This window comes from Pleurodeles waltl, chromosome 8 (genome assembly GCF_031143425.1).
Source record: "Pleurodeles waltl isolate 20211129_DDA chromosome 8, aPleWal1.hap1.20221129, whole genome shotgun sequence".
Taxonomy (NCBI): domain Eukaryota; kingdom Metazoa; phylum Chordata; class Amphibia; order Caudata; family Salamandridae; genus Pleurodeles; species Pleurodeles waltl.
This window is the reverse complement of record NC_090447.1, coordinates 1,283,322,096-1,283,350,002: the sequence shown is the minus strand read 5'-3', so window position 1 is coordinate 1,283,350,002 and position 27,907 is coordinate 1,283,322,096. Positions and strand designations below refer to the sequence as shown.

The following is a 27,907-nucleotide window of genomic DNA, read 5'->3' as shown; positions in this document are numbered from 1 at the left end:
AGATTTTTACCTCTTTTCCTGTTTCCACATCTGCTCCCCACTGGAATCTGACCTGTAAGGACCCCGTCGCCGGACCAGAAGGTGAGCAGTCTATATTACATGTTACTGTTGACTTGTCACTAAACAGCAGCTCCGTACCTGTGCGTTTACATACATGTCCTACAGAAGAAAAAAAAGTTACATCTGTGTAAGGCATATTTGTTTGCTCTAGATGGGTCAGTAAGTTAATGTCACACCTGTGGATATATATATATATATATATATTTTTTTTTTGTAGTGTAAGTATTTAGAGATTCTTGCACCAAATCCCAATTCAGATCACAATTGACAGCAATGTCAGTGTCTCAACTTTGTCATGGAACCAGTCAGTGAGATGTTTTCCAGTAAAGGATGGCAGTCATAAAACGTCTCTCACTGTTGCATGGCTTGCAATCCACTGACACAATGGCTTGGACAGGAGTGTGCAATGTGGAACATGATTTGTTAAAGTTGAACTCAAGTATCCATCCATGTCCTACTTCTCACAATGTATAATATTTTGGCAATGTGTGACATATGTGACAATGTTGTGTAGATGCACTTTCTCCTGGCTTTGCTGCCCTTCACTTATCTCCTATTGTCCAGGGGTATCCTCCTTCTCAGGTAGGGACGTCTTTTGGGCACATCTCTGGGACCTGGATGCTTTTACCTGGGAGGGTTATGAGTATGTTTAGTAGGAGTCAAGGCAAGGTGGCTTAAGAATTGGCTAAGTGGAGTAAGGGTAGGAGGGGGTTGAGTGGTTTGCAAGTTTTGAGGTAGAGGGAGCTGAAGTGGGTGTTGTCATTGTGTTTTTCTTTGTTTGGCAGCTGCATGTTGATCTAGTGTCCTTTTGTGTAATCAGGTGTGTATGTTTGTCTCGTTTTTGTGTTTTATTGTGTGGAAGTGTGCATTTGTGTAAGTGTGTTGGTGCAGATGATTGTGCAGTTATGTTGGTTGGTGTGGTTGTGATGTATGTGGGTGTGGTATTAATGTAACATCTCAAAATACAACATAAACACATCATTATGTGTTTTTCCTGCAGGTAAATCTTGTGTTGTGGTGCAAGGGCAAAGGTGAATGGTGTTTGTTCTATAGTGTGGTGTGCAAGAGTATACCAGTTGGCACAGTATCTCAGGTGTGTGTTGCTGGAATCCGTTCCATGGCCACAGGCATAGGACAGTGTTCAACCCCTTCTGTTACGGACCCCCTCTATCAGGACGCTGCCACCAGAACAAAGCCAGTGCAGCTTTGACACCTAAATATGGTAACCCACCTTCCTGACTGGGATGAAGTAATGTTAGCCAACATAGGAATCTGCTGCGCCAGGGGTCGGAGGCTCTGCCGCAGTACATCTAATTGCGGCGTTAGAAATGCTGTCGACTTGGAGTACTTGGGACCGCTGTGACACAGCAGCAGTTCCCTCAAGATCTAAATCGGGCTCTCAGTCACATTCACCAACAAAAATTTCACCACAGTGATAGGAATGTTTACAGACAAGACCTGTGCCTCATACCTCTGACTCTGAGTACTCACAAAGATCCTCCCATTCAAGAGTCATGCGGCCTACACCATCGTCTAAAGGAACACCTTCTCCAAGGTTCTCACCCGGCACACATTCAATACTTCCTACGATCCCTTCAGGAGCTTTAAGAACTCCTCGTCTAACTCTGGCAGATATGACTTCTCACAGATGAAGTCCCCTCCATCGTCGATCCAGATCTAATACGAGATTTAGTCCCAGATCACGATCCAGGAGATCTTGTTCTTCTATGTCCAGGCATAGGAGGAGATTACCACCCTCCTAGTCCATGACTTCTCGCTCCTCAGTACAAGATTATTCTCGAACTTTAACAGACACACCTCCGGCAAGAGTGTCTCCAGTGGACGACCTCTTGACTCTTAATGAAGTTATAATCAGAGGTGCAGCCAATTTAAACTTGGACATTCTGACTGCTACAGCCACTTAGGGCCATATGTACAAACACATTTTCTCATAGACACAGAATGGGTAAAACCCTTTGCTACATCTGGCCCTTAATCTGTTATTTTTGAGACCCTGCTTCAAAGAGCAGTATTGCGACCACTGGGACTGTTGGAGCTTACAATGCAAATATTTTTAATCCCAGCATCACTTAAATCTGCTACATCTTGGCTCTTTAAAAAAAATACAAAGCTCCTAATCAGGACCCTTTGTTTCTCAGGGCTGATCCTTCTCCTGATTCTGTTATAGTGGCTGCTGCACAGAAATTTCACTCTGCAGTTTCTTCCTCCTTGGTTCCACCTGACTAGGAGGGTAAACAGACACACTCCTTTGGTAAAAAGATGTGCAGAACATCTCCCCTCAGCATACTCAAGTCTATATGATGATACATCTGCTCCAAGAGTGAACTTATCGTGGATTTCAGCTTAGCTATTTTGATTCAGGAGATCTACTTCAGTAGACCCAGTGTCTATTCTGTTCTTGAGCTTAAGGCTCAACTTTTCAGTGGCTACGAGAATCTGCACAGTAGATTGATCTGACCCATTTCTAGTCATTTGAAATACATTTCCTCTGAGCACACCCATTATACTGCTCAATTTTGGTCTCTTGAGAGGATCTGGGGACTTTCTTTTCTCATCTTCGCACTGGATCTTAGAGTGCTGAGCCCCAGACTGTCATGTAGCGAGGCAGCACATTAACCAATGTCTAGCACCAGGCGGTAGCCAATCAAAGAAGTAGCAAGGTTTTTCCTGCTAAAACAGTTTTAAAAGAAGAATTTACGCAAGAGGACTCATTTCCATCATCCATCTACATAGGAAGTGACTTCCCCCCATTTAGGTGGGTGGACCATGCATAGTGCCAGAAGCCCTTGTCCACCTGACTCTTGTCACTACCTAGCTCTATTTCTGTATGCCCGTCACACTGGTCGCTGCTCACCCACGCTGCTTCCTTTTCACAACACAGGGATTGGTCTCCTGAGCTCCCTTAATGTTTTCATGTACTTAATAACAACCAACACTCACCTCACCCACACCAACTGAATCTAACACCCCAATCTTTCACACTCGCACAGTTCTGCAACCACACATGAAACACTTTGTACTCACATGCATGTTCATCAATATCTGCTCACTCACCAAACATGCCACAAAGATCTGGGATGTGCTACACAACAACACCCCAGACCTAAATTTCCTCAAGGAAAAATGGCTGAACCCTGCATTGGCGCATGACATCTTTCTTCCATGGACACGTCATCCTACTAGGTTTAACACCTGCCTTTCAAGCACCTCATCACAGCCAACTTCACCCTAGGTGGCACTCATCTACAGACCACAGGAGCCACACACCAACTTTACCGACAACATCACAGACTTTATGGGACTACTAGCAATTATATCCTACTTGGAGACCTGAACTTCCATCTTGAAGGCCACACTAACATCATCTCAAAAGCACTTTTCAAAGTCCTTGGAAGGTTGGGCCTCACACAACGAGTATAGGGGACCTACCAACATCTCTGGACACCCCGTGGCCATATTTTCACTACCTTTGAGAACCTATTAATCAACGAGCAACAGCAGTCTCCTGGACAGACCACCCCCTTCATCAAGGTGAGCATCCCCGTTCAAGACCAACACACTACCTCTAGGCTAGGTGCTTAGCCTGGAACAACATCTCTGACAAGGACTGGAAAACTGTTCTCAGGACCCACCGAGCCGAACACAGAAACACTCATCAAGAATTTCAGCAATTGGACCCCCTTCTGCGCCGACTTCCTGGCCTCCCTCCAACACAGCACTGCAACAAGATCTAGACCCCAGACCACTTGGTACTTGGAGGACTGCAAACTGACTAAACCCTCTGCAAACAAACTGGAGCACCATTGGAGAAAAAGCAGGACAATGAAAGCAAGAGCATGCTCAACTCAGCCCTGAAATGCTACCACCAAATGATCTGGACACCAAACGCGCTGCTCTGGTGAACCGTAATGATTCCAACACCAGTAGAAGCAAAGCTACCCTCTGTGGACCGTTCAAAGCTTACAAACTACAGCCCGATCTCCTTGCTACCATTTCCGGCCAATATCTTCGATAAAGTTAAGACTCCTCTCTGAATACCTCAACGACCACCAACTCCTCAGCATCAGTCAGTCTGATTTCAGACCCAACCATGGCATGGAAACTGTCCCCATCAGCGCTGCTACGAATGGCATCCACATGACTCTGGATGAAGGATACGCGGTGGCCTGCATCCTCCTGGACCTCTCAGCAGCATTTGACACTCTCTCTCACCCCATCCTTATCCAACGCCTACACAAGATCGGAATTCAAGGACGCACTCTGTATCTGCTACTTCCTCACTGGAAGCACAGTCGGTCAGCTTGGCACCGTACACCACTAATGTTCCCGACCTCATCTGCAGAGTTTGGCAAGGATTTTCCCTGAACCTGACCCTCTTCAACACATACACGTTCACTCTAGCCAGCATTCTAGGCTCTCATTACATCATTGTTCTCTCCTACGCTGACAACACCACTAATTCTCTCCCTCATGGACAAGATGTCCAGATCAAGTTCAATGTGTCCATGAAGATGAGCTGCCTGAAGGATAATACTGATATTGTGAATTTTGGGAAGATCACTTCATCATGGGACTCCACCTGGTGGCTAACAGAGCCACCCACACCAAGCACCTGAGGATTGTCTTCCAATAGCAAACTCGACATGACCACCCAAGTTAACTTCAGTACCACTTCATGCTTCCATACCCTGAAGATGTTGAGGAAGACTTTCAAATGGCTCCCAATCGGCATCTAGAAAATTGTTATGCATGCCCTCATCATAAGCAAGCTGGATTACAGGTACGTCCTATGTCGGGATCAACAAAGATGATAGGTTGCGGTTTCTCAAATTACTTTGTTCCCATTATGTGGGTATCCAGAGTTTTCATGCCACAGTGAGGGGCACGGAATGATGGTCATCGCAAGGCCCTAGCCTCCCACCCTCCAGAGGCAATTACTCTCATCTCACACCTGTGGCTGCAGGCTAGGGGATAGTAGTGTCCGCAGAGGTCCCCCAAAGCCGCTGCAGTCATTCACAGGGCCACTCCATCACCGGCCCTGGGGCTGAGGCACCCCCAGTGCGACCGGGAGCTACATAGGGGAGCAGCCACTCTTTCCACACTGACTCCCTCTGGCGCTTGGGCTGCTTCTACTAGGTTCGCCAAAGCCTGCAAAACTGCTCATCGCTCCCACCTCAGGGGGCAGGGTGGCACAAAATGCCTTGAAGAAGAGCTTAGATCTTCCAGCTGCAGGATTCAGGCTCTCTTGTTGTCCACGGACAGGGACGCCGGAGGGACTGTGGGCTCAGACCTTTAGGGTCACCTCGGCCCCTGGAAAGAGAGGCCAGGACAAGACCACAGAGTAGAGTCACTTGAGGTAGCCACATCTCAGGGCCACTCAAGCCCCACGCTCACGTCTCTGCAGTCGCATCCTGCACCCCCCCTTGTAGCTCCTCTAAAAGTTTTTTTTACACTGAAGCCCGCTCCTTGTGCTATTAAAGCATTTCTGGTTAGCTTTGACCCTAATCTGATGGATTCTGTAGGATTTTGTTGAGGCCAATGTGTTGTCCTCCATCTTAGCAGACCACTGCCACAGAGCTATGAGTAATTGTTACTTTCACAGTTGTTGTGTTTGTTAGAATTAAAATACTTTTTCTTATATACAGATTTACGGGCTGCTCATTGAGTTTTTTGACTACTGTTAAATGCCTGTCTGGACGCTGGACAAAGCTGATGTACATGCTTTTTTGAGGGCTGGAGGGGGTAAAGTGAGGGAAAGGCCCTCGAGCAGTGCATGGCACGGATATTCACCCTTTCAGTAGCCTCCTCATGGTTGTTGAGAGTAAACGTTTTTAAGCTTTCACACGTGTGTTTTTTTTAGTTTTTTTTTTTACGTTGGTAATTCTGGGGCATACTTGGTGCTTATGTTCAGGGGCAGAAGTAAGGTAAAGCCCCAGGATACTAGAATTTAAAGGCCCTCATTGTTTCAATATGAGCCCAATAGCCTCTGTTTGTCCTGGTACTCCTGAAAAAGCTCCAACATTAAGATTGGAAGTTCTTTTAGCAGATTAGAACCATTTCTGCTCCAATGTTAGTGAGAGGTCTTTAGTGGACCGTTTAGGGAACTTCATGTTCACGACATGTGTGGCTGTAGATACACATACTGTGCATAATCCTGCCATCTAGTATTGGGCTCGGATGTGTGCAAGTTGTTTTTCTTCGAAGAAAGTCTTTCGAGTCATGAGGTACTGACACTCCTCCTTTTGCTAGTAACGCGCATTGTCATCGATTCCATTGTTGGATTGTTTCCTTCTGCCTTCAGGTTTGGATGTGTGCTCTTGAACTCCGGGTCGACATAGTCGTGCAGCGCTCTTCTCGGTTCATACCTACTTTCCATCTATATTGTTATTGTTGCAGTTCTCTGTCGAACGGAAGAGGGAGCGACAACCCCATATTTGTCGGGGTGACTTTGTCGACTGCGGCCTGAGTGGGCCTTCGCCCTTCTTATGCTCCTCCCCACAGTCCCCCAACCCCCCACTGTGTCCACTTGGTGATGGAACACACAACGTTTCGTTACTGTCCTCAGTGTCCTGCTAAATACCCTTGCACCGATCTCCACCAGGCTGCAGTCTGTGCCTCTCACCTGAACACGACAAGGTCAGTTATCAGACTTGCCTCTCCTTCAGGTTGAAGAAGACTTTATTACGACAGTTGGCCCCAAGGGCATCCAGGGAGAACATCATGCAGACATAGGCTCCATACGAAGGTAATTTCTACCCCCGACAACGGCTGCAGCTTCAAACTAGAGATGCAAGATCTTCCTCCAGCTCAACCTGCTGTGTGTACTGTGCCCGCACCACCTTGACCCAAACCACCACAAAGGGTCGACTACCCATTCACGAACGCTCAAAGCAGATTTCTGGACCACCACTGCCTTCGGCCCATGTTCTGCACCAACTGTTCTCTTGGGAACTCTGTCCTAGCTCTGCACCAAAAGAAACTCCTTCCAAGCCAATCACTCCTGCCACAGAGTTGAGACTAGCTTTGGAGTGAAGTCTTTGGCGTCGAAGCACAGGCCACTGTTGACACACAAACCTGACCCATTGGATCAGAGATCCTCTGAGCCACAAATATCAGCATCCGAGCCGAGAATACTGGCACGCAGCAAAGCCATTTGTTAATCGGGGCCTATGGAACTCCTGGTTAAAAGACTGCAGGATGAAATAGACACCTGGCAAACGCATGCAGTGATCCTCCCAGGCACAGACCAGATAGTTACTCGACCTCCACAAACTGGTGCTCAGTATTCCAAACCACTGGGACGAGGTGGAGAAACTGCTGCAATACCACCCAGAAAAACACAAAAAGGAGGCTACCAAATAGCCTCTGAGGGAAAATTAGTATCCAATACAACTGTGAGTTGTTCCCTTGATGCTGCTGACACAGCGGCTAGTGGTGTAAGCTCAAGTGTCTTATTGCACAAACAAGCCTGTCTTTTGGGTCCTTCGGTTTTAAACGGGAAGTCCAGCATAATCTACTTCCTTCCCCGTTTGATTGAGGGACATTTGTTTGGCCCTCAAGTAGATACTTTATTGGAAAAGATCAAAAAAGATTCTGAAACAGCAAAAGCCTCTTTTGACATGATTAGCCCCCACTTTTTGCCTGGTATTTGATGTGGTTTCAAAGTTGTTAGCGCTCAGGGCCCCTGCTAACCAGGTTCCCTGGGCCAGATCTCGTTCCCAAAACTGTTGTGATGCATTGCCACAATTGGAAACACCATAAGTGCATTTAAGTCCATAGTAAAGGCTACTAAGGTAGCCACGGCATGAGGTACTAAGGGTAGGGCCCGAAGGCAGCAGCACAGCTTGTGCCACCGTCTGGGACCATGCATCCAAGTGCACCCAGCACTGCCATTGCAGGCTGAGTGTCCTGGTGCAATCCTAAAATGCAAAAGTGACATGGCACACAGCCTGTGTACCCTGTCCACTACACACTGCCTGCAATATAGGTAAGTCACCCCTCTGGCAGGCCTTCCAGCCCTTAGGCAGGGTGCAATATACTGCATGTGTGGACATAGATGCATGAGCAATTTGCCCCTACTGCGTCCCTGCCAAACCTGGGACATGGTAAGTGAATAGAGCAGCCTTTTACATGCATGTGCAGGAATCTGGCCAGTACGAGTTTCATAGATACATAATGTCCACTCTGCACCCTGGGTTGTTTAGTATCAAACAACTCAGAATGATAAATTCAAACTGGTACCACTATTCTACTTACTGCAAAACGTACCCAGGGGATACCTTAGAGATGCCCCCTGCAAAAGCTAACTACCCCGGCGTGGTTACTGACCGGTCTCAACCAGCCTGCCATCACCAGACAGGATTCTGGAACCCTGGGGTGAGAGCATTTGCGGAGTATACCTCCTGCCCCAGGAATGTGCACAGCCTCCCTATGAGCTTCAAAGGGCTTGCAACACTTGAAACTGGACCCCCAGCCCTGCTGCTAGCAGCAGATGGCCTCCCTGTCGCAAACCCCTACTTTTGGCAGGAGCAATGGTGGGAAAACAAAGGACAGGAGGAAGGGTTACCCCCAGCTTGCACCATCCCTAAGGTGTTACATGCTAGGTGATCCCTCCATTTCATTTTCCTCCATCTTGCATGGTAGGCTATTTTCCTGTCTGGGATAGGGAAGTGACTTCTGCCCACTGGAAGTGGTCACATAGCGGGTGTAGCCTCGATAAAGAAGATGACTCATTGGTGACTACTATTTATCCTGCTAATAAATGCAGTATTTAGTGGGCACCCCTAGACTTGCAGAACAAATTCCAAGGACACAAGAAGGCCAGCAACAAAGACCCAAGACTCAAGAACTACATTCCTGCTGCATAATGAAAAAGGCGCCAAACCCCGCTTGCTGCACCCATGACTCCACAATCACCGCTGAGGGGTTGCTCGGACATTGGGCGGACTCTTAAAAAAAAAGATAAAGCTGCCAAAGATCTCCTTCCAGAGTGAAGGCATCACATCCTGCAACAAAGACCTAAAGACCAGTGAGTTCCAGTTAAGTATCTGGTCGCTGACCAAGGAACCGGATGCTGCAGCCGGACAAAAAATCACCCGACAGACCTTGAGGACAAAACCTGTAAGTGTGGCGGTACTGCGACCTCCAGTGGTTGAACCCTGCAATAGCACCAGGTAATGGTCACTCAGTGTCAGACACCCAGGAGGAAAGTCCACTTCAGACTACAAAAAGGACACGGAGGAAGCCCCTGTCGAGGGACTTCAGAAACCACCAGAACCATGACTAGAGTGGCCCTGCTGACCTGCACAGCTCTTGGCTCATCTATCTGCTCTGCACCTGGCCTCCCTGGGCCCTACAGTGGAGAACCAGCTGTTCTCTAAGGGTCCCCCACTCCTTGTGACCTTTACATTCCGAGGAGACCCACCGGACTCACCTCGAAGTCCACTTGTGCATTGCCTTTCCAAGTGGCCCCCCCTGCAGTGGTCTTGCACCAGCTTTGAGGAGTTCTCAGCAGCTCTTCCTGCCAAAACCAGGAACTGCCCAAACTCCTCCTGCTGGTTCACATGGCTTCTTGACAACCTCGACATATATGTGCAAAAGGAGACATTGGTAGACGCATTGCCTGCTTTTATATGTTATTTTAACGTTTTCTCACATTGTTTCCTAATGGTGTGTTATTACGCAAAAAAGACTATTTTTGCTAAACTTGAAAAATCATAACTTAAAAAGAACTTACCTGATTTTAATGATCTTGGTCTTAAACATTTTGGTCTTGTTATTCCGTTAAGTGTGTCTTTCTTTATTGATACTGTGAGTACAACAAATGCTTTGCACTTCTCTAAGATTGGCCTAACTGTTCGATCAAGCTACCATTAGGTGGTCTAGTTTTTACCTTTTTCAACCAAAGTGTGGTTGCCCGGACTCTGCAGTGTGCCTACTTTGCACACTACATAGAGAGCCAGCCTCCTACACCTTTGTGGCTCTTTTTGGTGCTCATCCTACCATGGAGGGGGCTAAAACAACCTCTCCCGAGACCTCCACTTCATACCAGCGGCCACAAGCTCAAACCACCTCATCTGGAGGCTACTTCCGAGGCTCGAATAGGGGTAAGAACTTCAGAGGCAACAGTGGATTTACTAAGCCTTCTGCCACCACCAAAAAACCCTGACTTACCTAGCATTTCCCCCAATCACACAATACCTGTCGGGGGATTTGTAAAAACGTTTCTTTCCTGCCTAGCGGAACATCACCGCTGTCCAGTGGGTGATGGATATCATCCAACCTGGTTATTGTCTGGAGCGGACTTACTCGCCTCCCAACATTCCACCCTGCAAACACACACTTCCCACAACACTAAACGTTGCTCAGGGAAGATGTCCAAGCACTCTTCAAAAAAGGAGCTATAAGGACCCATTCCTCTACACCAACGGGGTACAGGAATCTATTCGCTATGCTTTCTTATTCCCAAAAAGGACAGGTCCCTGAGACCAGTTTTGGATCTAAGATCCTGAAACAAGTACATCCTCCCAGAGCACTTTCGCATGGTTACCCTTCATGATGTCATCCCGTTATTACAAAAAGGCAACTTCATGGCTGCAATCGACCTTAAGGACGCCTACTTCCATATTCTTATTCACCTGACACATCACTGGTATCTCAGGTTTGTAATAAATGGCCAGCATTACCAGTTCAAAGTGTTACCCTTCGGGGTCACTACTGTATTCAGGGTCTTTACCAAATGTTTCATGGTAGTAGCTTCTCACCTGTGCAGACAGGGTATAAATGGTTTTCCACACCTAGATAACTAACTGATCAAAATGCAACTGGTCAAAAGTGTTACCAACACACCTGTCACCATAAATCTATTTCGCAAACAAGGCTTCACAATCAGTCCCTTAAAATCCCACCTCTTCAGATCCAACCTAATCTAGGAGCAGTTCTCAACGAAGAACTAGGAATAGCATTCCAGGATACCACCACGATATGCTCATTCCAGACACTCATTCCAAATTTCAACCAGGTCAGCAGGTGATAAGAGAGTTATGCGCCTCCTCGGTATGATGGCTTCATGTATTGCCATGAGCACTTTATGACCGATTAAACATGTGTCCCTTACAGGAGTACTTAGTGCACCAGTAGACTCATGCAGAAGGTCAATAGGAAAATCCAGTCTTGTTTGGCCATCAAGCTTGCCGCACTCAGCAGTGGTGGAACACTAACAACCTTTTCAAAGGACAGCCCTTCCTAGACCCAGTTCCGCAGAAGACCATAACAGCAGACCACCTCCCTTACGGGAATGGGAGCGCATTCTCAACATCTAACTCTTCAGGGCCACTGGACACCAAATCAGCGAGGTCTCCACATAAATCACCTAAAGCAGTGTTTCCCAACCTTTTGACTCCCGAGGACCCCCACTGAATCACTACTGGAAGCCGGGGGCCCCCAAGAAATTCGTACGATTTTAAATTTCAAACATTAAAACAGTAATGAGCAAAAAATACACAAGTACATGCCAAACAAATACTCAAATTAGTAAACATATTATTTTATATTGGAAAAAATTGCAAAAATTGGAAAACTTTAATGGGAAAGTTGGTGCTGCATCTTGGCGACTAACTTTTCAATGTTTGGTTTTATTTAGGAAAGCTGAATCCTCAAGTCACATTCGACATTTTCCAAGCAATTATTATTATTATTATTATTTTTTTTGATACATAAACTTTTTAATTTAATGTGTGGCGGACGAAGAAAGTAAAACCATAAAAGCCTCTCATCTCTCCTTAGCCTCTCTGTCACATGTATTTAATTTGATTTATAGCACCTTTCATACCAGTGTAGGGTGTCAAAACACTTTACAGGGGACTACAAGGTGTAGGCTTCACCTCATCCATACTGTTAGGTATTTTCTAAGAGCGCTTGGTCTGGAGAACACAAACTCAGGATTCAGAACATAACACAGTGGCTAGCCTTGACTTTAATAATAGCATACTCCTATGCAAGCAAACTTTTTTTTTTTGCAGTAATGAAAGAATTGGAAAAAATATATCATTTTCTAATTTGTTCCATGTAGTTCTTTGTTGGCAGTTCATAACTCACTGTGCTAGATTATGATTGTGACTTATGAACTGCACAATAACAAAAGAATCTCTGTGACAAAAGCGGTAACCCACCGTGCTATGAACATAAAATGTGGTACATTGCATGATACATGTTCTTTGCATCTGGCATATTAACCATCTGCACTACCTCCAATGAGTCAAATCTGCCAATAGACAAACTCCCATCTCTCCAGTAGGTACTTTAATCACCAAAGTTGACACTTTTATTTTTGTCCGAAAGCTTACTCTGAACCTTGCAGTGCTTTTAAAGCTGTCGAACATATGAATAACCAGATAAAAAAAGCACGCACATTTTTCTGCAGAGGGCCCAGCTGGAGAAGTGCCTTCATATGCCGGTCCAGGCCTGCGGACCCCCTGGGAATGTGTCACGGACCCCTGGGGGTCCGCGGACCACAGGTTGGGAAACGCTGACCTAGAGCTACTAGCTGTTCAGCTGGCGCTGAAAGCCTTCCCTTCTCACCTCATTGGCAAGGTATTCCTCATCCAAACTGACAACATGAGTTATGTGCTACCTCCAAAAGAAAGGGGCTACCAAATCCCTTCAGCTTTTTCATTTAGCCCAGACCATTAAAGGTCGTCCCTCCGAAACAACATTCACCTGTTAGCAGAGTACGTACTGGGAGTGGACAAGAACTTTGCAGACTTCCTCAATAGGATCCGGCAACAAGTCCACGAGTAGTAACTCCACTCGCAAGTCCTCCTACAGTACTTCCAGCTTCGGGGACTACCACAAACGGGCCTCCTTGCCACAGTAAAAAACTCCAAATGCCCAAACTTCTCCTGCAGGTTCCCACAACCACAGTCTAAGAGAAACACACTATGGATGAGTTGGTCAGGAATATTTGCTTATGTTTTTCTGCCTCTTCCTCTTCTTCTGTTTGTGGTTCGCAAATTTTGGCAGACATCTGACCCTCATCCTGGTGGCTCCCACATCGGCACGACAACTGTGGTTCACCACACTACCGAGTTAAGCACAAATCACTCCCCAACAGGCAGGATCTTCTCACGCAGAGCCATGGAGAAATCATACACCTGTACCCCCAAATTCCTCAACCTTACAATCTGGCTCCTGAAATAGTTTGGTTACCTCAATCTCCCACAAGAATGTATGGACATTCTCAAACACGTGTGCAGGCCTACTACTTGGGCCTGTCACGCTGCTAAGTGGAAACGTTTTGTTCACTATTGCCACTCCAAGCACATTGATCCCTCGGCACCCAAGGTACAAGAGATTGTCTGCTATTTATTTCAGTTGCACACCTCTGGTTTGGCTTTTACATCCATACGGCTACACCTAGCAGCTGTAGCTGCACACGTATACACACTTCCTTCTTCAGAATTCCAGGCATCAAAGCCTTCTTGGGAGGTTTTAAGTCATTCCTCCTAGGGTGGTACCATTCCAAAATCGAATTCCAGTATTGTATTAACAAGATGAATGTGCCCTCCATTTGAGCCCCCTCCACTCCTGCCTCTCCAGTTTCTATCCTGGAAGGTAACATTCCTGGTTGCTATCACTTCACTTAGATTCGGGCACTAACATTGGAATATCCCTTCTTCCAAATACAAAGGGACAGAGTGGTACTCTGCACCAACCCAACATTTCAACCAAAGTCAATCAATCCATTGAACCTCCTGTGTTTTTTTTTTTTCCCTCCTCAACCTGACTCTGTTGCAGAAAGGGCTTTCATGTATTACATTGACAGGACTAAATCATTCAGGAAGACCAACAACTTTTTGTTGCTTTCTAAAAACCTCACAAGGGAAGGGCCATTTCTAAATCAGGCTTTGCAGGATTGATTGGTAAATGCATCCAAACATGCTTTACCAAAGCTAAAAGAATATAACCCACTCCTTCTAGAATCCATTCCACTTGTAAAAACGGGGCTTCAATGGCCTTCCAAGGAAACATCCCTGTAGCTGACACATGCAAAGCAGCTTCATGGTCTTCATCACATACCTTTACAAAACATTACTGTGTAGATGTGCTAGCCCATCAACAAGCCAATGTGGGCCCAGCAGTTCTATGTATACTATTTTAAACAGCTGAAACTCCCGCAGACTAGCCGCCACTTATTGAGGAGGAGTGCTTTACGGTCTATGCACAGCATGAGTATGTACAGCCACACATGCCTTGAATGGAAAATTTTACTTACCAGTAAACATCTCTTTGTGGCAGGTAGTGCTGTAAATTCACATGTATCCACCATCCTCCCCGGATGCCTGTGCTTGTTACTATCACTTTCACTTTCCTTTCACGAACACCCTTGTTATGAACATTCCACTATACTAAGCTTTGCCTCACTTTTCATCCTCACCTACCATGTGGGAAAACAATCTTAACAATGGAGTCGATGACCATGCTCATTACCAGCAAAAGGAGGAGTTGCAATACCTCGTTACACAAAATACTTTCTTCGAAGAAAAACACCTTCCACACACTAGAGCCCAACGCTAGATGGCAGAGTTATTTGCAGCACCTGAATCTACAGCACTACATGCCACGAACAGCTGCTTACTGGGTAAGTAACATTTTCCTTTTGTATTACATAAAGCAGACATACATTAAATCAGTGCTTTGCTTTTGAATTCCGGAAGACACCTTAAGCCGGAGACCTGCAAAGACCTTCTTTGTGTATAATAAGAATAGTTATGATTTGAATTGCATTAAAGTATTCTCAGAGTTAAACAGAGTAAACATAAGTTATTGTTACTTAGAGTGATGAAGTGCATATTCTCTGGTGAAATGCTCTCGGGTGGTAGTCTGTGCCTTCATGGGAAGATTATTCAGAGATTGATTGCTAAGCATCTAAAGCAGACGGGAGAACCAATTCTAATCTGTATAGCTTAATCTATTTCTGTATACCATCTAGAATATAATTACAATTGTTTTACTTTACAGAGATAGCAAAGCACTGAAAGATGAAAACCTGCCTGTTCTCATCTGCCAAGATGTTGACAATTTCCAGTACGTATTGGTTTTCATTGTTGCCCATTTTTGCCTTATATTAACTCCTCCCTCAAGATGCCCTTTTTTCTGCACACCTCTTTTAGCCACACATTTTTAGTGCATTAGTCGTGTAATAGATTGTGTGTTGTCTACAGCTAGTTTCCAGGGGTTTGCTACATTTTAGCAAATGCATGATGACTGGAATTACCACTGGTAAAACACACACACACTAAAATACACACACACACTAACACGCAAACACTAACGCACTAAATTAAAACAAATAGCCTGCTGTGGTGCACCCACCATTTAGGGCTGCACACCTGAGTGTGGGTGCTGAGTAGTGTTGGCTAAATGATTTTTCTCATTCTGCGAAGGACTGCATACGTTTAGTTAAGTGAAACAAGGCATGGGCTGCATGTGCTTGCAAATAATATATTCCCTGATTTGCATGTGTTTCCTTTTTGGAAACGGAGACCGAATTCCAACAAGCACAAAGCTTAGAGTAAATGTGTATGGATATGCCATGGTCCCCTGAAAATCCTCAAACCTTGAGATGCAGGTGATTCTCTTGCTGTAACTTGTGACAAACCCCTACTTGAACTCCTAGTATATTGAATGTTTATTCAGGAAAAATAACCCACAACCCTGACGGCCACAGTATGACCCCAAAATGGAATCTAAATGTTTGCTCGAATAAAGGGTGGTATCAGACTAGTCCACCCTTGGAAGATCTCTGAGTAGAAAAAGTTCCATCTGCTCAGTTGATTGTTGAATTTTGCGACAAGTCCTGTTGTAAATCATGCTATTTTCTGTGTGAATGAGGTCTCTAGACCATCACAGAGTAGGTGGCATCACTTGTTTGTTTGACTAAACTGTTAGACTACTAAATTGTGCACCTTTCAGTTTGAACTTTCTAAAATCACCTTCGGAAATCTAGTAGTTATGACTGTCTAAATGGGGTGTGGATTTCACCTGTTATGAATAACCCCTTAAGTTACCGTGCTTAAGCATACTCTTGTTACGTCACAAGCTCATATTTATTTATCCAGATGAATCCCAAAAACTGCCTCAGAAGGAAATACAATTACAAAAGCAGAGTATTATGTGCCTTTCAGTTAAAAGAAAACCTTTATGAAATGAAAGGAATCTGGAACAATATAATAAGGCAGCCAAAACGAAGGTCAAGAGTGGAATGAATGCAGACAGGAAATTAGAATGCATGTATAGTTTCATGTAGTTCTTCTGCTGTACATTTAATTTACCCACTGTTACAGGAAATTTGTCAAGGAACAGAAGCAGGTTCAAGAAGAGATTGCCAGAATGTCCTCAAAAGCCATGCTGAAAGTCCAGGAAGACATTAAAGCTCTAAAGCAGCTGTTATCTGTTGCTGCAAGTGGGTTGCAGAGAAACGCTTTAGCCATTGACAAACTGAAAATGGAAACTGCCCAGGTATTTTAGTGTTAAAAAATTAAAATGTGAATTTGCTTTTTTATCCAAGGAAGCACAATCTATGTAAACCTATTGAATGCCATTTCACATAGAAGACCACTACTGTAAAGGATGCATGTGGCATGTTTTATTGCTAGAGTAATAGATAGTTTGGTGGTTTTTATGGAAACAAAAGAATGAATATGTATGTTACTTCAGAAGGTAGGATTGCCATCTCACAACACAGAAAATCATGTTATTTGCTTTGTTAATAACTGTGTCTTCCTTTGGCTAATTTGCACTAAACTTCTGTTCACAACAGAATCCTTGAACCTGTGAAGTTTGATGCAGATCGCCCAATCTGTTTAAAAGTTTGAGGGGTGGTGAGGCAAAGCTTGTAAACTTTTAAAAACCTGTTCATTTCTATAGCAAAACTTCTTTATGTAAAATTAAAACCGCAGAATTAAACTTCAATAATAGATTCATTGATAGCATGGTGACCTTTCTGCCACACAGTGGATTTTCTTGGTTGATTAAATTCCGTCCGCCTGTTTTCGGAGGTATACATCAGATTGTGAGTATTTTCTTGCTAGTACTCAATAGTTTGTTTTAGGTTTTCAGTTGCTCCCTAAAAACTGTAGCCGTGAATGCTCAGTATGTACTCTCTTCCCTGTCCTCCATATGTCTGCCAGCATAAAGAGGGAGAGGAAGAAAGGGCCAAAATAAGATTTAAAAGCAGCAGAGCAGGTGACACAATGCTGTGTCCTCATAACGTGCTATTATACTTGCCCATAAATGACTACCCTCACTGTCAAACATCTGCACAGCCATCAGCATGTCACCGTGACCCTTCCATCCAATATAACCATACCTCTTTGATCATCCACCCACACCCATCGTCAAACACACATAAACCCACCATTATACGCTAGCACAATTGCCACCATACACCCACACATTTACTGTACTATGCCCACTATCAGGAGACCACACATTCACCATCATAAACCCAAAAACTGCCATCCTAAACCTGCGCTCCCACCACCGTATGCCCACACACATCATTGATGGTCAATATGTCCTATGGCAAAACCACACACACACCACCATCAAACATCCTCACACACCCACGATAATACCCCAATCCAAGCATCATTATACTCCACTATACTCATCTTCAGATCTTTTGTACAAAGCCTGCGTCACACGCTGGCACAGCCATCATACGGCACTGCAAAAAGCCAAAATATAACCCCAAAAATGTGTATATCCCCTCACCTCATTCTTGTATATTTGCATTGTAGCACCTTGGGCCTCCATTCAGACATCTGCTGATTTTACGGTCTACAGCCCGACTTTAGAACGGACATCTGTCATCGAAAGCATGCAGTATGTCCAGTACTTTAAAGTTTAGCACAGTTAAGTTCTTTGTGTGTTAGTCTCCCTTATAAAGCTTTTCAATTAAGTCTTCCTACCTTCCCAGCCTCTACCACCATGTTTAAAAGGAATAAACCTACCTCCCTTCAAAGCCCTATGTTAGTAACATAAGGGTTACTTGTAATCTTAGGTGACTATCATGGAAGACTTCAGACAACCCACTCTGCTTCTTGGAGGGCAATTTAAGTATCTTGTCACTTGTAACATTAGAAATCCTGAGGTTTCTTCAAAACAAACTGAAGTTATTACCAGTGCAGGGCATAATGGATTAGTGGTGACACTCTTCCTTAAGTGAGCAGTGTCAATCTTTAGATTCATAAAGCTTGTGCCTTTCTTGCTTCATTTCCCTCCTTTATTTCTCTTCTAAAACGTTTCATGCAAGGCTTTCCAGGCACCTTTTTACTCTAGAGATTTTTGATTATAATCTGTTTATTAAAAAAGAAAAATCTTTAAATGCAGCATGCATCTGGGCACCGAACAATGTTTGCTTGACAGATATAAATATTTTGAAAGTGCTCAGACTACTGCCCATGAGCACTGTGCGTAACTTTAACCTTTTTGCTAGAGATCCTCGCTTGACATGTGGCAAATATCTTGATTGTTTGGCTATCTCAAGTTGAGAGCCCTTTAAATGATTGTCAGTATTTTGTCGACTTGAGTTTGATTGTATGTAAAGTCTGCTTTTTATTAGTAACTTTTTTTTTATGGCACAGACTGTCACTACCCATATTGGTAGTGCTATGTTCTTATGTTTCTAATTATCTATTTTTATTCAAGTTTTTTCGCTTTGTTGGTACCCCTCAGCAGTTTGTTGCCAGATTTTGCCCTTTATGAATTTGTAAAATAGTGCTGACCAATACTGCCTTACCTCAATCCGATGTTACATAAGTAAAATCATAATTTTTATATTGTAGCTGTTCATTCCTTGTTGGTTAATTTACCTTGCCTCCATTCCTTATCACTGTCCTACCTCCTCGGGTAAGGAATGGTGTGTGCTATCTTTTCAGTGTTCATAAATATTAATTACGAACCAGTGATATTATGAAGAGTTTTTAACTGTAAAACGAGTTCAGCCGTAGCAGTATTTTCAGAAATTGTTAAGCTGCATTACCGTCTCCCTAAATAGAGACATTGGAATGGAAACAGTGTTCTTGATTTTTAGATCCAGTGTCGTCTTTAAGACGACAAAATAGACCAGGTGGTTGTGCAGCTCCTTGGCTCCTTTAAAGGATATGCCTAGTTTTCCCCTCTAAAAGCGTATTTGCTCATGGACATGATTCCCTTTTAATCTCTTTATGAACATTTTCGTTATATTGCACAAAAGAAGGAAAGGGATACAGATACTCTGCACACAAACCCAAGCAGCTGGTGAAAGAACATTTGCTTAGCTTTCTATCGGAGGATATGGAACCATTTCCAAAACAAACACGGACCTACTGCAAAGTTTAAGAATTCCTCACTTCCCCCCCCACCCCCACAAAAAAAAAGGAGACCGGTAGAGAGAGAGGACCTTCGCTCACCCACCCCGGCGTGGGACTCCCCTGGAATTTGCATGTGGCTGGAGAATGAGACAAGGTAGAAGTCATGGAAAATACCCTCTTTAACTTCTGCCCGTACTGCCACCACAAATTCGCACAGTGTGACCAGCACGAAGTTTGTAACCTCTGTCTGCCGAGCGAGCACGGGGCTGAGAACTGAGAGGCCTGCTCTGCATTCATGATGAAGACTCCCAGGGTGTGTAGAAAGCAAGGAGAAGAAAACCAGACAGCAATGTACAGTCAGAAACCACAGGCGTCTCAGAAGGACCTGGGCCTTTCCAGTGACGATGGTTAACAGGTCGAGGCGCAGAATCACCCCCTGGAGGAACTAACCTAGAAATCCTCTGGGGGGATGCCAAGAAGAAATGTGTGGCGAAGAAGGCGACGAAGGACGTCAGAAGAAGAGCCGAATAGGTAAAAAGACCGTAAAAAATCTCAGAGGCTGAGATCCCCTAGAAAGTCGCACAAGGCAGTCCCGACGTCCAAGAAAATGATGATCGAGAGGAGTTCTACTATGCACTAAGGGAATTCAGGATTCCAAGTAAACCCTCCATGACCATAGAAGTCGAAGAGGAAGTGGCTGTTGCAGAGGCCCTGGTGACACCAGAACTCATGAAGAGGCGGCCCAGGAAGAATTCTGCGACCCTAAAAGGGAAGAGGCAAAAGGAGGCTTTGAGGACAAATGGAGTGACCTAGACATGGATAGCCCAGAAGAGGAGGCAGACCACTTTTCCTCGAGACGTTTGCCCACAGACATTACACTCTACAACAACCTTATAAAGAGGGCTGCTGAAACTTATCGAGTGCCTCTAGATAAAGTGAAAGGAGACTTGTTTTCTCCTAGAAACTCCTGTGCCATCAAGTAAGGGAAATATGTATCTCCCAATGCTTTGCAGCATACTGGACCAGGGCAAGGAGGCCTTCAAAGTACCTTCTTCAACTGAAGGTGTGACACCAAGAGTGGAAAAAAAGTATAAACCTTCTTCAAAGGACCCCAAATACATTCAGGGGAACACAGTGGCAGCCTCTATCATTGTCACTAGTGCCAGAAAGAGGAGTAATGCATAGACCTCAACAGGCCCTCCTGAGAAAGCAATAGGCTGGACACGGTGGGGAGGAAGACAGAACGAGAGGCTGCAACACAGCGGCATATAGCAAACTCCACCTGATATGGCCACCAACAGTGGGATGAGATTGAGGAGCTAAGGAAGGAGCTCCCAGAGGATAATAAGAAAAGAGCCTAGGCAGTCATCCAAGGAAAGAATATTGCCAATTCTTGTCTGAAATCAGCACTGGATGCCGACGATACAGAGAGCAGAAAAAGTTGTACAGACACACCTCTCAGAAGACTTGCTTGGCTCAGGATCGCAGGCTTCAAGCCAGAAATTCAGGCCTCCATAGTAAAGAAACCTTTCACCAGGGATTTTTTGTTTGGGTACGAGGTAGACAAGCCCTTAAAAAAACTGAAAACGACAAGGAGACAGCAAAGGAAGTGGGTGCTCTTCAGTACAGAGGGACCTTCAGGAGGGGAGGAAATACGCCCAGAAGGCCCACAGAAAGGGGATCTTTTACAACAGGGAAACAGCAGCAACAACAAGCCCAGAATGGTACACACCAGGCAGGTCAATAAGCTGGATACCAACAGTGGCAACATTCCGCAAGGCAGCCCTTTCGTGGTAGAGGGAGTGCTGAGGGGCAAACCTCCAGAGAAGGAGTAAACTCCAAATGACTCTGAAATCGCCACAAGCCCAAACGCAACACCAGTGGGAGGCAGGGTAGTGCAATACCCACAAGAATGGGTGTAAGGAAATGCCTCCTTGGCATGGTTACCCCCTGACTTTTTGCCTTTGCTGATGCTATGTTTTGAATTGAAAGTGTGCTGAGGCCTGCTAACCAGGCCCCAGCACCAGTGTTCTTTCCCTAACCTGTACTTTTGTATCCACAATTGGCACACCCTGGCATCCAGATAAGTCCCTTGTAAATGGTACCCCTGGTACCAAGGGCCCTGATGCCAAGGAAGGTCTCTGAGGGCTGCAGCATGTCTTATGCCACCCTGGAGACCCCTCACTCAGCACATACACACTGCTTGCCAGCTTGTGTGTGCTGGTGAGAACAAAACGAGTAAGTCGACATGGCACTCCCCTCAGGGTGCCGTGCCAGCCTCTCACTGCCTATGCAGGTATAGATAAGTCACCCCTCTAGCAGGCCTTACAGCCCTAAGGCAGGGTGCACTATACCATAGGTGAGGGCACCAGTGCATGAGCACTGTGCCCCTACAGTGTCTAAACAAAACCTTAGACATTGTAAGTGCAGGGTAGCCATAAGAGTATATGGTCTGGGAGTCTGTTTTACATGAACTCCACAGCACCATAATGGCTACACTGAAAACTGGGAAGTTTGGTATCAAACTTCTCAGCACAATAAATGCACACTGATGCCAGTGTACATTGTATTGTAAAATACACCCCAGAGGGCACCTTAGAGGTGCCCCCTGAAACCTTAACCGACTATCTGTGTAGGCTGACTGGTTCCAGCAGCCTGCCACAACCGAGACATGTTGCTGGCCCCATGGGGAGAGTGCCTTTGTCACTCTGAGGCCAGTAACAAAGCCTGCACTGGGTGGAGGTGCTTCTCACCTCCCCCAGGTAGGAGCTGTAACACCTGGCGGTGAGCCTCAAAGGCTCACCCCCTTTGTTCCAGCACCACAGCGCACTCCAGCTAGTGGAGTTGCCCGCCCCCTCCGGCCACGGCCCCACTTTTGGCGGCAAGGCCGGGGGAAATAATGAGAATAACAAGGAGGAGTCACTGGCCAGTCAGGACAGCCCCTAAGGTGTCCTGAGCTGAAGTGACTCTAACTTTTAGAAATCCTCCATCTTGCAGATGGAGGATTCCCCAATAGAATTAGGGATGTGACCCCCTCCCCTTGGGAGGAGGCACAAAGAGGGTGTACCCACCCTCAGGGCTAGTAGCCATTGGCTACTAACCCCCCAGACCTAAACACGCCCTTAACTTTAGTATTTAAGGGCTTCCCTGAACCTAAGAATTTAGATTCCTGAAACTACAAGAAGAAGAGGACTGCTGAGCTGAAAAGCCCCTGCAGAGGAAGAACAGAAGACACCAACTGCTTTGGCCCCAGACTTACCGGCCTGTCTCCTGCCTACCAAAAGAAACCTGCTCCAGCGACGCTTTCCAAGGGACCAGCGACCTCTGAATCCTCAGAGGACTGCCCTGCTTCAAGAAAGACAAGAAACTCCCGAGGACAGCGGCCCTGCTCCAAAAGAACTGCAACTTTGTTTCAAGGAGCAGATTTAAAGACCCCTGCAACTCCCCGCAAGAAGCGTGAGACTTGCAACACTGCACCCGGCGACCCCGACTCGACTGGTGGAGAACCAACACCTCAGGGAGGACCCTCCGGCGACTCCAAGACTGTGAGTAACCAAAGTTGTCCCCCCTGAGCCCCCACAGCGACGCCTGCAGAGGGAATCCCGAGGCTCCCCCTGACTGCGACTGCCTGAACTCCATTTCCCGACGGCTGGAAAAGACCCTGCACCTGCAGCCCCCAGCACCTGAAGGAACGGAACTCCTGTGAAGGAGTGACCCCCAGGAGGCCCTCTCCCTTGCCCAGGTGGTGGCTACCCCGAGGAGCCCCCCCCTTGCCTGCCTGCATCGCTGAAGAGACCCCTTGGTCTCCCACAGGAAACTATTGGAAACCCGACGCGTGTTCCCACACTGCATCCGGCCGCCCCCGCGCTGCTGAGGGTGTACTTTTTGTGCTGACTCGTGTCCCCCCCGGTGCCCTACAAAACCCCCCTGGTCTGCCCTCCGAAGACGCGGGTACTTACCTGCTGGCAGACTGGAACCGGGGCACCCCCTTCTCTCCATTGTAGCCTATGTGGTTTGGGCACCTCTTTGACCTTTGCACCTGACCGGCCCTGAGCTGCTGGTGTGATAACTTTGGGGTTGCTCTGAACCCCCAACGGTGGGCTACCTTGGACCCAAAACTGAAACCTGTAAGTGACTTACTTACCTGTTAAAACTAACATTACTTTACCTCCCCCAGGAACTGTGAAAATTGCACTAAGTGTCCACTTTTAAAACAGCTATTTGTGTTTTATGTAAAAAGTATAAATACTAATGTAATGATTCAAAGTTCCTAAAGTACTTACCTGCAATACCTTTCAAATGAGATATTACATGTAGAATTTGAACCTGTGGTTCTTAAAATAAACTAAGAAAATATATTTTTCTATAACAAAACCTATTGGCTGGATTTGTCTCGGAGTGTGTGTTCCTCATTTATTGCCTGTGTGTATGTACAACAAATGCTTAACACTACTCCTTTGATAAGCCTACTGCTCGACCACACTACCACAAAATAGAGGATTAGTATTATCTCTTTTTGCCACTATCTTACCTCTAAGGGGAACCCTTGGACTCTGTGCATACTATTCCTTACTTTGAAATAGTGCATACAGAGCCAACTTCCTACAATGGGCAAACATCACCTCAGACAATTGTGTATTAAACATGGCACGCCACAACTACTGTATAGAACTCACAAGCCCTCCACCAAAGAAGAAAAGGTATCAGGAGACAGAACTGGTACAAATGAGATAGGAAGTAAAATCTGCACCAAGAGTTTTACAAAATGCCTGGCAACAGTTGCAGCATCCCTAAGAAGAAAGGTGATTTACACCTATCCTTACCTGGACAACTGGCTAGTATAGACACATACAAAGGATACATGTCAAAAGGGCCTCCAAGCCTACAAAAACTGGGGTTCGCCATAAACCAAAAGAAATTGTCCCCACAACTGGAATAGATTTTCCTAGGAACAAGTCTGGATATGAAGAAAGCATGAGTGTACACTACTCCGAAGAGAGTACAGGGAATCATAGAGCAAACTCACCTTTACCAGCGGGGACAATCTCTAACAGTGAGGACAGCCCTAAAACTAATGGGCATGATGGCATCATGCAGCCCTCTCATAACCCATGCAAGACTCCACATGCGCCCATTCCCAGAATGGCTATGCAACAATTGGTCACAAGCCACTGGGAGTTGGGAGGATCTAGTGGTTGTAGCAGCAAAGGTACAGAAAGAGGTACAATAGTGGGCATCCAAAGACATAACCAGGGGAGAGACCTTTGAATACAACAACTCTATCAGTGACCATTACAACAGACGCATCTCACAAGGGATTGGGAGCCAACACTGGCACCTTGAGAATTCAGGGCAGTTGAACAACACATATTCAACAGAGCACATCAGCTTCCTAGAGATGAAGACGGTGCTAGAAGGCCTGAAAGCCTTTCAGACAAAAGTAACATGGGAAACCATAATGATCCATACAGACAATACAGGAGCAATGTTGTACCTGAACAAACGTTGGAAGGGGTGTGGTGGCGGGAGGTGGGGGTGTAGGGGGGTGGCACAAAGCCATTCATCCTAAGGAAACGAGCCCAAGAGCTATGGAAATGGGTAATACCACCAGGGTTCATCTTAGACAGTCCATCTGCCAGGGAAGATCTACATAGAGGCAGACAGGAAAGTAGCTCACATGAATTGGAAATAAAGCAAGAAAGCCTAGAAAAGACCTTCAGGCTATGGGGCACATCAGCAATCAACCTGTTCATGTCAGCAGAGAACAGGAAATGCCAGATCTTCACCTCCAGGTTTCAACACCACCAGTCAGAAGGGAATGCCTTATCACTAAACTGGTCAGGGAGATTTGATTACGCCTTTCCACTGATTCCCCTAATACTAAGGGTACTGGAGAAGGCCAGACAACCTGGGACAAATCTCATTCTAATAGCCCCACTGTGGGCCAGTCAGACCTGGTACTCAAACTTACTCTAGCTGTCCAAAGGACAAATGATCAAAATCGAGGCGGAGCAGGACCTGCTCACAATGCAGAAGGGAGAAATGTTCCACCCAGAACCAGCAACACTCAGTCTGGCAGCATGGCACCTGTATGAAAAGAATTCGGACATCTAAACTTGCCACCTAGAACAATGGAAATACTGAAGGACGCTAGAAGGCCTACAAGAAGACAATGCTACACAACAGAATGGAAAAGGTGCCTTCTTTGGTGCACAAACAACAATGCCTTTGAGACAATATCTAAAAAGGAAACCGTACTAACCTATCTCACACATCTACTGGACAGCGGAATTAAATATTCATCGCTCAAGATCCTCTTGGCAGCAGTAGTGGCCTGCACCAGGGTACGATCATGTAAAAGTTTTGTCACATCACCTGTGATAAAAAAGGTTCCTATAGGGCTCAATAAGATTTGCCCCTCAACACTCCCAGAAAGGCACCATCCCCAATGTGGAGCTTAAATACGGTATTAACATAGTTACTGACAGAACCATTTGAGCCTATGCACAAAGCAGAGCTCTGTTATACCACACTAAAAACTGCCTTCCTGATAGCAATCACATCGCTATGGAGAGTAAGCGAACCTCAAGCGCTAACAATACAGGAACCATACATACAAATTCAGAAGGACAAGATGGTCCTCAGAACAAACCCTCAATTCCTACCTAAGGTGGTGAGCAAATTTAATGTCAACCATAGCATCCAGTTCCCAGTGTTCTTTAGTAATCCACAGACACAACTGGAAACAACATTACATATTTGTGATGTAAGAAGAGCACTAATGTACTACGTTCAAGAGACCTAACAGTTTTGCAAGGGGAACTAGCTTGTTTGTTCCATATGCCAAATCTAGCAAGGGGTCACCCATCACAAAAGGGACAATTGCACAAGGTATTGTGGAAAACATGTAAACGTGCTACACCTAGGCTTGAAAATCTCTACCTAAAGCGCACTCAACAAGGACGAAGGGTACAACTTTAGCATTCATGGCAAATGTGCCCAACAACATGGTCATCCCCACACGAATTCACCAAGCATTATTGTGTGGAGACACAAATGCATAAGGAAGCTCAGGTGGGGCATAGGTATTACAACACCTGTTAGCGAGCTCATTGTTTCGCCCCAACCAACCCAAAGAAGGGGAAGCTGCTACATATTCTAATGGACAGTATGTGAATCTAGAAAAGGATTCATGCTGCAAAACAAATGGTTACTTACGAATAGGGGTAGTATTGCAGTCTGAAGAGTTGTCTGGATCCACTTGGGACCCACCTACCTCCCCAGAAACGAGAACAAGACAAACCGGTGGGAAAGAGGTCATATATAAGGATAAACTGTTTTTTAAAAAGAGGAGAAAACCGAAACCAAGAAAACCGAGAGAGAAAAAAGAATCTGAAGATTGGCTAATACACACAGGAGATACTGGGGTGCCGTCTGATGCCAAGTAGGGTACGGACCAAGCCCCAAATTGTGGTCAACGACACCTGTGGGGAGGGGACAGACAATTCCAGACCTAGCCAGTAGATGGCGAAATAATGCACAGCATGTGAATCCAGAAAACTCTTCAGGCTGCTAAACTACTCCTGCTAATAAATAACCATTTCGGTATGTGGTTCTGGAGCCTAAGGTCTCAGGCAATCCAACCTGGTCATGTAGTCTTGTCTCTAAAATGATTTAAGGTGCTTTGAACACGTGCTGCGTGCTGAATGCCAAACTGATACCTCGATCTACAGTGACATCAAGTCTTTCAGTGCTGTACATGGCTCTCTTTACACTGAGTGGCCTGAATATAATCTGGAAATATCAGAATTACTTCTCTGTATTGGTGGCAAGATTATTTCACTCTCTAACAGTCCACTTAATTCTCCAGTCACCATCCACTTGAATTCACATTATTCCCTGAACATGTAGTGAGAAGCCTATAGGCCTTATGCACCACTGCTCCTGAGTAGACTGTGCATTCCTTGATCTCTTTTGCCAGGAAGCTCTGGGCAGAGGCTAAAGAACGTCCTCTGACTTTAAAATTGTTTGGCATCCTCAGCATTCAAATCTTGACTTCCTTTAAGGTGTCTTCCATAGTTTTCAGCTACGAAGCAGTGTAATGACCATTCGATTATTAAAATCGCAGTTATCCACCTTGGCCGCTTCCTGCTCACGAACTGAGGTCTCTACTTGTGACACTTGTTTCTATCACCCCATGGAGTTATCCGTCAGTCTTAGTCAGCCTCTTTCCAACAATGACAATGCAGCATTCAGTGAGGTTACCTTGTGAATAATAATTTTGTCTTCCACCCAGGAACTGTCAGAAGCTAAACTGATATTGATGAATGGAGTGGGGAGATGGGCATTCCGTGCAAGGCATGACACTCTACTCTACCCACCATTTGCATTTTCACTTTCTTTTTCACTTTCTAAGTGCAGTGTACAAAATGACCTAATTACTATTCTGCACAATAAGGCAGTGGTGAACC

At 45.5% G+C, this 27,907-nt stretch overlaps 1 protein-coding gene across 2 annotated transcripts in view; it reads left to right on the top strand.

Moving 5' to 3' along the window:
* Nucleotides 1-27,907, top strand: part of NUP58 (nucleoporin 58) — a 412,103-nt gene that overhangs the window by 182,989 nt on the left and 201,207 nt on the right. For both annotated transcript variants that reach the window (XM_069202234.1, XM_069202233.1), the window contains exons 8-9: nt 15,100-15,165; nt 16,425-16,599. In XM_069202234.1, the coding sequence (XP_069058335.1) occupies nt 15,100-15,165; nt 16,425-16,599 (241 nt within the window). The remainder of the gene's footprint in view (nt 1-15,099; nt 15,166-16,424; nt 16,600-27,907) is intronic.